The sequence below is a fragment of the Larus michahellis genome, chromosome 1 (assembly GCF_964199755.1).
Source record: "Larus michahellis chromosome 1, bLarMic1.1, whole genome shotgun sequence".
NCBI classification, from domain to species: Eukaryota; Metazoa; Chordata; class Aves; order Charadriiformes; family Laridae; genus Larus; species Larus michahellis.
In genome coordinates this window covers 94,828,063-94,840,934 of record NC_133896.1, presented here as the reverse complement: position 1 = coordinate 94,840,934, position 12,872 = coordinate 94,828,063, and the positions used below count along the sequence as shown (strand labels likewise).

General features: G+C 43.7%; 2 protein-coding genes across 2 annotated transcripts in view; one reads left to right on the top strand and one right to left on the bottom strand.

The window, feature by feature from the left end:
* LOC141746177 (beta-1,4-galactosyltransferase 3-like) overlaps positions 1 to 8,449 on the top strand; it is a 43,753-nt gene extending 35,304 nt beyond the window's left edge. The window contains exon 8 of the mRNA XM_074594176.1: positions 7,755 to 8,449. Within this exon, the coding sequence (XP_074450277.1) occupies positions 7,755 to 7,779 (25 nt within the window). The 3' untranslated portion in view covers positions 7,780 to 8,449. The remainder of the gene's footprint in view (positions 1 to 7,754) is intronic.
* B4GALT4 (beta-1,4-galactosyltransferase 4) overlaps positions 1 to 8,782 on the bottom strand; it is a 31,099-nt gene extending 22,317 nt beyond the window's left edge. The window contains exon 1 of the mRNA XM_074594221.1: positions 8,633 to 8,782. The gene's annotated coding sequence lies outside the window, so the exon portion shown is untranslated. The remainder of the gene's footprint in view (positions 1 to 8,632) is intronic.
* Between the last annotated feature and the right edge of the window lie 4,090 nt (positions 8,783 to 12,872).

Genomic DNA, 12,872 nt, shown 5'->3' with positions numbered 1-12,872 from the left:
ACCTCTTAAGCAATCCTCTTCCATCTTCCTTGCTCCACCCCTCCCTCATGGTCTCTGGGACATGGGATTACTGAATCCCAGTCTTGCTAGTAAAGACTGAGGCAAAGACGACATTCAGTGGCTCAGCCTTTTCCATGTCTTGTGTAACCAAGTCCTCCATCCCATTGTGCAACAGGCCAACGTTTTCCCTCATCTTCCTTTTGTTACCTATGTACTTATAGAAGCCCTTCTTGTCGTCTTTGATATCACTAAATCATGGCTGATATATTGTTTAGGGGGTGAAAAAAAGACAACCCAGTCAGACATTAAAACATGTATACACAATAATTCGATCAAAAAGTCAATGATAAACAAATCTTGCTGTAAACAATAATTCCCAAGATGCCGGAAACGTAGTTCTTCCTTCTTCTGTACTTTGAAACTCAGGGTGACTATCCCTCAAATATGGGTGGGAAAACTTCTGTAGCGCAACTAAGCTCTTCTCATAGCTGTCAAACCTGTCTACCTAGATCTGACCTTCATCAAAGGTACCAAGAAACTTTCATAGGTACATAAACTGAAATAAATTCTCAATGAAGCATAACCAAACCTAGTTTAGAAAGTTACAGCTGACGACAAAGGTAGAGCACTTCAGGCCACAAGGTTAAAAACACCATGGTACCCATTTCAAAATCCATAAAAAAAAATTAAACAGAAAAAAAGTGCCACAGTTATCCAAATATGACATCAGCCAGAATTCAAAAATCAATGAAAAATGAGAAAGGTCTCCATCTATATGTAGACAAACTCATACCTAGACAGACACTACAAACACACTTCTGAATATATCCATGATCATATTGATGCACATAAATACTGCATGATCCGTGTTCCCCAACATCATATCTGTACTGGTAACTGTCCCTGTGCTCTGCAGCTTGCCAACTCAAGCTCTGTAGCGTGCTACTTTTTTTTGAAACATATGCCAAACCCTACTTGCTTGCTCCAAGGTTCCTAGCACTGTTAAGAATAGCCTACCTGTAGGAAACAATGAGAAATGCAGTGCTATATGACTCACCCCATCAGTTCAGTTCAGATCCTTGAGCCTGTTGGCCTGAACACAAAGCCCTAACTTGCTCTCCATCCATTTTCATTCAGAGTTTTCGTCAACAGAAATACATAGGCATTGGAGTCCGACAGGCTGTGCAAGCACAGAGCAAGTGAATAACAGATGTGCAAGCTGGTTCCCCATGCAAGGGCTGCAGGGTCAATCTACCCATATGCAGTGGGCATTTGCCTAGCAGCCTGATTCATGCCACTAGCATTACCAAGCTCAGAGATACCAAGAAATTCTGGACTAAAGGCTTCTTCATCTAGGCAAAATTCCTAGGCAGACCAAGACAGTATCAACAGGAAGATGGATTACTGGTAGCCCTGATCTAGACATTAGTGAAGGAAAGTAATCTTATAAACAAAATTTGTTATGTAATTGGAGTTGATAAAAACCTCATTGTTTTCCAAAACTTATTTTTTCCTGATATGTTTTTAGATAAAATTTTCCATTATGATAACTATGCTACAGCCTAAAGTCACATGATTACTTATCAAAAAAGTTAACTTTAACAGTATAAATAATCAATAAGAGCATACTTTCTGCCTAAATTTTATTTTTCATGTGTTTGTATTTAAAATAATTCACCTTGTATGGAACATCTGCGGAACAGCTCCACAGAGATACTTTCATTTGATACACGGAAAATTAATTTTTAATTTACACAAACCTACGTTCTGACTCTACCTGTTTCCCACTGACCAGTAAGGACAGGTTTCCTATCATGCAGGATTTTCCAGAAGCCCCAGCAACCTCCTCAAGCTCACGCAGATTCACAGACAGCAGAACAGGTTCAGCAGCAAAAAGGATTCACTTCAATATAACTTTAAAAACCCTCATAATTTCAAGCAGGAAATGAAGAATGGAAGAGTTCCCTGGGACTGCATTTGTCAGCTCTATACTATGCAGACTATTACTTTGTATTTTATCTGGCCCAAAGTCAAAAGCAGCAATAGGTTAACTCTGGAACTATCACGAAGCAGTACTGCAATCTTCTTCATTAAACCCTACAAGAAAGAATTAAATTCTTTACAATTGACAAGGCAGAAAGATCACTGTGCTGCAGCAGCTTTTCTATGCAAGAGAGTTAAAGTCCTCTAAGTTTTACAAGAGTCTAAACCTGTTCCTTTCACAGTCATTTCCTTCTTTTCAGCAGATTAGTTTTTTAGTGGGGCATTAAGCTAATAGTTTTTAACACCTCTTTTATACAACACTTGCATAATCCTATTACCTCTGCCTATTAAAAAACCACCAACTGCACTGAGAAATGGTGAAGTCATGGGCTATTTTAAAAAACACAAACGAAAAAACAAACGAAACACAGTTCTCAGACAAACAGCCTTTCCACTTCTCAGGATTTCAAGGCAAACAAAGCAAGCGCATTAAACCACTCACTGCTGCTGCCACATCCCTCCTTCCTGTATAGCAGTCCCTCCAAAAAGCACAGAGAGCGCTACGCAAGCAGCAGACACTTTTCATCCAGGAAACACCACACCATAAAGAGACCTCTGTTACCTCTCACAAGCTGCAGGAAAGAGTCAGCTCAAAACTCACAGGATGACTGGGGGAAAAAAAAAAAAAAAAAAACAAAAAAAAAACATGCTGCTTTTCCTCCCTAAGAGGGTCCCTAGTGCGGTCCCATATGCCCCTCCCTCAGCTCATGTCCCAGCCCAGGATGGCGGACAGCCTCTCTCCTTTCCTCCTAGCACAGCAGAACCAGCACGGGGGCACTTGGGCATATCTTGACAGAGCACTGTGCCACACACAATACTGCATACAAATAATTACTACAACAAACCACCTGATGAGAAACAAAGGCTTGAGTCTTTGCTCCTAAAAGCAAACCTAAATTTCTATAGCAGCCTTTTTGGTATCTGCTCCATCTGGAGATTTTTAACATTAGAGATGCCATTCTTCTTACGTAGATCAAACTGTCCACCCTCTTGTCCATACCTATGGAGAAGTTCATGCGCTCCCACTGCACTTCTCTCCGTTATCACCTGGACATACCTGCTGATGACAGTGCCACCACAGACAAAAGTGTGTACTTTATGTGAGGGTGTTTCAACCAGTCTGGCATACTGACCAGCCTGGCTTACTGACCAGCCTTTTCACAAAAGGTAATTTCTTATTACAAGGTTGTCCCTCACTGGTGCTTTTTCCACCACATTGCACCATAACACTCCTCTAGCAACCTCACAGAATCAGCAGGATTGAAACAACAGAGCTGTCTCTTTGCCATCTTGCCCACCTGGGGCTCTTCTAGGCTACCAGGCCAGTAGCACCGCAATATTCGCCGTGCTGGCCAAGCTCCAGTCTGGCACACAGCTGCCAGGAAGAGTTTTGCTGCCACCCCACCTAAGCCTCCTCCCTAGCTGACAAACACACTTCCTTCAGGAGTTGCACCTACATTAGAGGAATTCATGAGCGTACCTATGTCAGGTAAGGGGTAGGATTTTCTCACGCTTCCAGTCAACACACAGATAATGACAAAACATAGAGAAAGGATGAGACCCGAGTACACACAGGGTACACATCTAAGACAGTTTGTGTTAAGAGGTGGGGAAAGAAAGGATAGGTACAGCCTCATGACAAGTGTTAATCTCCTGTAACTCAAGCCTGTTTGAACTCTTTGTGTAATATGTACATTCCAAGCAGGTAAGTATTTCAGAGCTTTTTCCCATTAAGCCTCCTCTATGCCACAAAGGTCTTATTTATTATGAGGACTGCCCAAGAGTCAAGTTGGGGAAAAAATTCCTTGTTTCAGACACTTAGTAATGTGGGAAAAACCTTTAAGACTACTGTATATTTCAACTGGTCAGCCACATAAATTCAGACCAGCCTAGATCTCGACTGTCACTGTCTCACCTTCCTCTCCGCTTCAGTCCACAAACTATACTCTCTCTGCACTGGCTCTCATGCAAACATGGGGTTAGCTGGATCAGGAGACAAGCAGTATTTCTAGCAACCTTCTGTGATCCTCTGTCTACCCTTCCCACTGAAGAATGTCAGAAGACCTGGTACAACTATCAGCAGAAAAACTAGCTCAGCTTTCAGTTGAATAGGAACTGTTATTTCAGGAGGATGGTAATATACATTTCCAGGCAACAACTGGTAACATTCTACAAACTGCCTTGAACCAGACAACTTTAAAGAGGAAATGTATGAGTTGAAACAGACCAAGGTGCATTTATGGGCCTGATTAGAATAACACCCACTGCCAGCTAAAACATTCCATTTGTGTTGAGAATACAAACACATGTGCTGGCTCCACACTCTTCTCTTGCTATTTATTATTTGATAACTGCTTGATATTCAATGTAAAAGTACTGGCAGCTCTGACTCCCTGAATTACAAACTAAAAAAGATAAAGAATATATAAGACACCAGGAAGTAACTTAGATATTCCCTTGCATATGGAATGTGTGTGGGCATCATGGAAGAAGTGATTACAATAGATATGAATGAGAAAAGGGTTGGCAGGCAAATACAATAAATCCATTTCATACAGAAGGAACGTCATAGCAGAAAAGCACTGAAAGAAGACTCTCTGTACATCTTTAACTACATGCAGGATGGAGAAGAAAATAGGAGCCACTCAGTATCTCACCTATCCTAACAGGGACACCACTGCTCTTCCACCCAACGTTATCCCAAACAAGAAGTGCTATTCCTCTATCTCAACCTGCTTTGGTTTATGATCAAAGAGCTGAACAAGTTGCTCCACAGGGAATGCACTGGACAAAAGAAGCAGTCCCTGAGCGCTGGTATGCGTGAAGTCCGTTGTTCTTTGAATGTATGTAATTGATTTTCTGGCTGCAAGACACCCACCCAGCCACTCTCTTACTTCCCCCCTCCCCAACAGGACAGGGAGAGACAGTAAGAAGAAAAAGCTCATGGGTAAAGATAAAGACAGAGAGATCACTTGCCAATTACCATCACAGGCAAGACAGACTCGACTTGGGGAAAATTAATTTATTGCCATTTAAAATTCAAGTAGGATGGTGAGAAACAAAAACTACAACACCGTCCCTCCACTCCCTTCTTCCCAGGCGCAATTTTACTCCTTTGTTCCCACCTCCTCTACTTGCCACCCCAAAACAGGGCAGGGGGATTGGGAATGAGGGTCAGTCCATAAAAGCTCCTCTCTGCCACTCCTTCCTCCTCACATTTTCCCCCTGCTTCAGTGTGGGTCCTTCCCATGGGGTACAGTCCTTCACAAATTGCTACAGCATGGGTCCCTTCCATGGTCCCTTTTCTCCTGCCAGAAAATCTGCTCCTGCATGGGCTCCTCTCCACAGGCTGCAATCCCTGACAGGAGTCTGCTCAGGCATGAGCTCTCCATGGGCTGCAGCTTCCTTCAGGGCATGTCTATCTGCTGCAGCATGCGGTCCTCCAAAGACTACAAGGTGGATATCTGCTCCAGCATAGTTCCCTCCACAGGCTGCAGGGTGGATATCTGCTTACTAGGAGTGCCTCCTCCCCTCCTCCTTCTCTGACCTTGGTGTTCACGGAGCTGTTTCTCACCTTTTTTTTTCTTTTTTCCTCTCTCTCCCCTCATTCCTGTCACAGCTGCTGCACAGCATTTTGCCCCTTCTTAAATACATTTTACCCAAGGCACCACCAGCCTAGCTGGCGGGCTCAGCCTTGGCCAGTGGTGGGTCTGTTTTGAGGCTGGCTAGAACTGGTTGTGTTCAGCACATCTTGGCTTTAGCATTACTCTTTTTCCAGTGCTTTACATCTCTCTCAAATATTAGATAGTGGATATACAATTACTTTTAACATTTCCAGACAATTCGGTGATCAAGCAGGAGACATTTTTACATAGTCACATTTCACTCATAAAACAGAGGCACAACTCTTGGCAATTACTCAGCGCCTAAAATATCACATTAAGATTTCTGAGATTACCAACAGAAAAGCTCATGCTTTCTTTACTAAGCAAGTACAGAGCATTTGCTGCAAATGACCCAACATCATTACCAAGCACAGGCCAACTGAGCGGGTCCTACTCCAATACTGCAGTACAGTTTTCACTTTCCTAGGATGTAATGAACTCTGGTTTTATGCTAAGAAATGCAATCTAATGTCTCCAGGCCAAGGAACATACTTATAAATGGCCTCTCTTGTTACACAACTAGAGCTGAGACACTGACCTCACTAAAAGACACAGCACTGTCAGACTGAGTGCAGTCAAAGAGATGGAGCAAGGCATACAGCAAATAGTACTGGTATACCCGGTAACTACCTAACTGCTTAACAGGGAAATATATTTTTAAAAAAATACAGCACAGTTTAAAAACACCTTCCCCCCAAGGTCAGTGGAATATCCTGAAAAAGCACATGGTGAAACAGATTTCTGTGAACACAGGAATCTCACGTATAATGGAAAGCTAAGGTCATGATTCAACTCAGCAACAGCCTATCTTTTTCTGGCAGCTGCTGCCTTGCTGGAGTGGCATCAGTCAGTACGGATGCCAGATGTCAGAGACCTTGCCATGTTCCAAAGGAAACAAAAAAAAAAAAAACAAAAAACCCAAAACAACCACTCAACACATTTCTAACCAAATTCCTCACCTCTCTCCTGCACAAAAAATTACATCTGAGAAAAAATTATGCACATTCTTATTTCAGCTTTAAGTACTTCACAATAAATTTTTTAAACCAAAGTGTCAACCACAGATAGCTAAAGCAATACAGGACAGAAGTTGAGGTAAGAAGTATAGACCTGTGGCCAATTAATATATTTATAATTTTCAGTTTACAAGTAAGTATGAACAAAGTTGTAAAAAAATGAAAAAAGTAATAAAGTTGTACACATATTATGAATGCATAACTAAGAACAGAATCCCATTATTTGTTTCTTATGGAGGTACTTCAGCATAAGAATGGCACCGAGGGCGTTCCAGTTGAAGCTTCCTTACGCATGAACAGATTTTACTTTTTTATTATTATTATTACAGTCTTATCTCAGTAAGGATTACAAATTATCAGTGCCTACTGCAAAAACAGCTATCAAGAAACTGCGTAGGTGGCATCACTTTGTTAAGCTATTAAATGTACAGGACCTTTTCCACGTTAGAACACAATTTAGATCTACGTAGATTTTCAACCAATCTGCAGATGGATTTTTATGCAGGAGAAAAGTTTCAAACATGCAATTTATGTTCTCTAACTCACATCCTTTGGAAGAGTTATGGCCTAGAGCAGTGTTTGACAGAATTCCAACAATTCTAGTTCAATCCAGCAACAAGCAATTTTAATCAAATGCCTGTGGAAGTAATTCTAATAACATACCCCCCAAGAAATCAGGGTACTATTAAACCTTTGGGACAAGCAGCTCTGTAAAATTTCTGGCAGTGGGAGACAGTGTATCACTCTTCCTCCCACTCTGTTACTAATCTCTTTTCCCCATCTCACTGCATCTTGCTGGGGAGTCTAGAGAACTAAAGGTGAAATGTGATGTGGAATCCTCCTCTCCTACTCCCTCAGGGTTAAAAAACTCCTGTCCCTCTAAAACCTTCCTCCTCCTCAACCAAGCAGCAGCAGGGCTCCAGCTCTTTCCAGGAACAAGAGAGAAGATCAAGGGGGATGATACGTAACTCAGAAGCAGATTAGGGGAAAGTGGCTCCTTTCTAACCTTTCACTTCTTATTTCTGTGCAGGCGTTACCCCTCCCCATCTCACTGATGAATAAAATCATCTGCAAGGGTTCCGAAGTCAACTACAGGACTGAGAGGGACACATTTTCATCAAATGGGGGCTCCCATGAACCTGTGCAAGCCTCCTCTCAAGCCCTCTGATCACTGTTCTGGCTCCTCCAAAATAACATCTAGAGCAATGAGCAAAGAAGCTTATGTCTCATCACTGGGAAAATTTTAGCGAACAGCACCACTTGCCTGTGCTCCAGTTCCTCCATGCGTGAAATGGAGAAAATACTGCCAAGTAGTGAATTTAGTTTACCACAAAACCATTCAAAAGCTTTAGTTGAAATGAAAACACCAGTGCGCTACATCCATCCTCCTGCCTTATGATCTCTGAGCCTGATACAGTAAGTACTTCCACCTGGTACATAATTTTTAGATATGTACCTGTTCCCAATTATATCCGTAACGCTACACTACAACGCAATGATGCGCCGGCAGCTGTATGCGCAGGACCCCATCCCCAAGTCCTGCCTCTTTTGTTCACAGGGATCACTGCCGGGGGACTCCCTGCACACACTGGGAGCTGCCCAGAAGCAGACGGCGAGATAAACTTCCAAGTGCGAGGCGCAACTACAAACCATCACAAGCCTCCGTTCTTTCGCGAAGGTTTTAAAACTGAAGCACCGTCCGGAAATTAAAACTAATTTACCCCCACCGCTCATCCCCTATTTTACCCCTCTCTCCTCAATTTAACTCAGTTCCAACAACCCCGCTCCCTCATGCGCTCCCAACTCTGGCCGCCGCAGCCCCCCGCCGGCCGGCCGACCGGCCGGCCAGCCGCCCTCAGGGCGGGCAGCCCACACCGCTCTCCCCCGCTGTGTAACCGAAACGCCTACCTGCAAGGCCCGCGCCTGAAGGCGCCCAGGTGCCGAACGCCTCTCCCGCCCCGGGCCGGCAGAGGACGGACGGACGGACACACAGGCAGCTAACCCCCTCCTGCTGCTGCTGCCGCCGCGCGTCCCCGGCCAACCGCCACCCCCGCGCGCAGGCGCCCTGCCGGGCACGCGCGCGCGCCGCGTGCCGGGGGCGGGGCGCGCGCGCCCAACGGCTGCTGGGGGCAGCCCGCCGCTGCCGCCGCTGTGCCTGAGAGGGGGCGGGATAGAGGCGAGGAGCCGGGGCCGGGGTGTGAGGGCGGCGGGGAATTCTTTTCTTCCTTTCCTTCCCTCCCTTCCCCCTTTCCCATCCGTTCCCTTCCCCTTTCCCGAAGGCACCACCAGCAACCCCAGCCCCTGCCGCCAACCATGGAGCACAGGGGTAGAACAGCCACCTCCCGCCATAGAGACCCCACCTGAGGGACAGAGCGACCCCGCCATGGTGGTGGCCATCATCATCCCTCATCCCCCACCATGACAGCCCTTCAACAGGGCAGGGAGTAACGGGCTGTGCGGGCCTTGTTTCCTTGTTTGCTTTTCAGAGCAAACTCGGGAGGCGTAACTTTATCAGAGTAGGTCAGATGGTGCCAGGGGCTTGGCAGGGCCGGGCTGTGAACTCTGACGGAGTGTCCGCTTTTGAGGGCCATGGGTGGGCGTCGCAGCATTCCCGATGCTGGTACTTGTCAAAAGTTGAGACTTTCGCTTCCTCTCAAAACGTGTCATCTATAGCACTTGTTTACAGCGAAATCAGGTGGGGCTTGGGAGATGTTCTTAGGATCTCAGAAAGCTGAACTTAAGGTGCCTGCTTCCAAAACCTAATTGCTCAGGAAAAAGAAAGGCATTCCCCTTCCTTAATCTTGAATCATGAAAGGGCTTTTCGTATCAAACCGTAACAGTGCAAACAAAACCCCTTCAAGTGTGCATGTCCATATACAGATGGCTGAAAGCGTTTATCTGTTATTATAAAGTTTTCTTAATTTTTGAAAAATCATCAAAATCAAAGGTATTTTTTCTTGCAGGACAAATTAGATCACCAAATTAGATTAACCAAAGCTCATATTGCTACAATGTAACGTTTGTAGTTTCTCCGTGCAAAACTTTCCAGCATAACTGCCCCTACCGGCAAAAAATTGTGCAATTACTTTAAATTATTTGGTCAAAATATCAAAGCCATTTCACTGACAATGGCAAGAAAAAGCAGAAGGGGAGCAGTAGGGATGACCATGGAGCTTCGCTGCTGAGTCCGCTTGGCTCTAGGGTAAACCTGCATACGTGCCCATCAGGAGCTGGAATATTCCACTCAGACCTCATAAAGTTGCACCCAAGAGGAATATGCTGCCAAGCACTAAAAAAGCCTTTCAAGAAAAAGGCAACATTACTCTTTTGTAGTGAGAAATTACTTCTATTAAAAGAACCAGAGAGGAGAAAACTTGTGTTTAAAAGTGTAAAAAATTAAATGAAGCAAAATGTTGCAAATGTTTTTGCAAGAAAAAAACAACCTCCACTGAAATTGTCAGAAATTGAGTCTGAGGGGGAACGAAGGATAGTCTTAAATTCCTTCTGTTTGTAAATAGTGAAGGATGTTTATAATCCAAAATTAAAAGATAGATGAGTAGTTGTCCAGTAAAAACTCTATGAGTGACCCCTTTTCTAACGGTATTAGTCACACGTATTCATAGTTTTATTCGGGTTTTATAATGTTATGTAATTGTCAAATCCAGATGCTACTTGCTGATTATAATCAAATCTGCCAAAGTGGCATCGGTCTCAAAGATAGTAAGTTTCTGTTAGTGCTGTGAGAATCAGAGCGATAGGTATAGATGACACTCCACTGAGAGAGTGAAACAGAGCATTTAGTCATCGTTTGACGCAGCTGAGAGTGTATTGGCATTATCGGGCTTGTCAGTCCACACGCATACCACAGATTTAATTAGCATGTATCTTAAATCCCAATGCACAGAAGCAGACCACATTCTCACTCATCCTACAGGCCAACAAAGAGAGGTAGCCAAGCAGTGAGACATGAAGTTCTTATGGTGGTGGTCTCGCAGGACAGAGAAGGGATGAGAAGAGGTGGCCAAAGGTGCGTGTGAAGATGCTAGAAGCCAATCAGGATATGCAGAGAACCTGCAAGTGGTGTGTGGACTTGGAGGTGTCAGGGATACTGTGTTACAGGGCTATAAAGGATGTGAGGCAAACTTGGGCTATTGCGGTGAAAGGCATCATGGGGGATGTGGGAAACAAGTTCTGAAAACGGCAATTAATTCCATTTATGGCCCACGAAACGCTGTGTTACATTGATACAAACACTTCTGTGGCTACAGTTCTATAAAAGTCCCTTTGCATGTTTTCCTCCACACGTGTTCTTATCTGGCAAATTTAACATTTGTCAGACTTCTTTAATCAGGTTTCTTTCCTCTGGACTAAATGTTATGCTTGTTCCAAAAAATAAATCCCTCTTGTGGATCTCATGGGAACGGAGTCTGTATTGAGAAACGCGCTGAGTTCAGAGTCTTCTTCAGTGATCCATCTTTAATCTTTTATTATGCAAAACCTTACATTTTCCCCTACCTCAGAAATTCAGGTTGTCCAAGGTGAGATCTTCAGCTGTTGATTTTAATCCCGCTTGTAGAATATGACAAGAACTGAACTTAAGCTACCCAGAATATCAGCCATGCATCATTGGGCTGCACACCATATGCAAATGTAGTACAAACTATTTTTTTCCCCAAATGTCCCAGAGACTCAAGGTTTTCAAAGTGTAAAATGAGATTTTTGAAATCTTTGAAAAAGATCAAAGGTCATTAGTTGTGGAAATAATGCCACCCAATGAATAATTATCTGTAAACTCAGTAATAGGTATTTCAGTGGATTGCTGCATCTCTAGTTTGGAGAAGGACGTACAGTTGTTGAGTAACATTATTATGTTGCAGTGATGAATGGACAATTTTTTTCCTGTCTGGGAAGAGGCAATGATATCAGACAGACAAACCTGACACCTTATCAGTTTCCTTAGCACAACATAAACAGGTTACCCTCAGAAATCAAATGTATACCGGCAGCTTCTTAGGGCTACTAAAACATTACTGATGAAGCAATCCTGAATGTAGTTTATCTCAATACGGCATCATAGAAATATCAGAATTTCTGAGCAAACAGAATCAGAATATGGGTCATTTGGGTCTGTTTCTGTTAGTGTTGCTATTTGCTGAGCAGGAGTAGATTTTAAAGGTTAGTTTCCTATTCGCATAGACATCAGTGATCTGAAGTAAAATTGTTCCATAACACGACTTGTAGAAGATGTACAGAAACACTGTTTTCTTGGAGGCAGATACAAATTTCACATTGGACGCTCTTCCCTGCAGCATGTGTGAAAGCAGCCTTTCTTTTTGTCTCTGTTCTTCAATCTCACAGTTTAAACACAGGCCTTTTACCTGATAAATCTTTTGGATGAAAGCTGTTTGCCTGATGCAATGTAGCCTTGAGAGGTGAACAACAGCAGTGACCCTTTCTTGCGTGCGGATGTGATAGTAGTATGCTAGGGTAGAGGGGGTGTAAACTTAAAACATCCACCCAGAGTTGTTGTCAGGTCATTAGCCTAACTTTTACAAATAACACAAAGTCACTTCTTTGAGTCAAAATGCATAGCAGCTGTAAGATTCTTCTGCATGTATCCAGACTTAAACTGGTGTTCAGATTTGCAGCTGAGAAGGAATTTCCCCCCTGTGGAATTCGCACAGACCTCAGTCTCCTACCTTACTCTGCCCTGTTGCACGGCTCCATCAGCTAAGATCTCCTGGGCATGTTCCAGACAAAGAGCAGCTTTCTCTTGCAGCAGTGTCCTCAGGCCTGAGAGAAACCTGGGTTGAGGTTAAGAACAATTTATTTTTTGAAAGATTTCACATTTTAGTTTGGGGTTTTTTTAGTTATTGGTTTTTGTGCCTTTTTTTGTGTGTGTTTTTGTTTGTTTGTTTTTCCAGATGATCCAGAATAATAGAATGCTTTGGCAGATTTCCTAGTACAAGGTGTGTATTACAGAGTTGCAGACACGGACTACGGCCACAGTCTGCTGATGCAGCTGGGATGTCACAGGTCATTTCTGTGGCTACAGGAAGAAGGATGAGCAAAACTGAGGTGCGAGGGCAGTGAGGCAGGCAAATGCAGTCTGTTCAGCGTGCAGCAGCTGTGGTCCAGTTTGTAGACG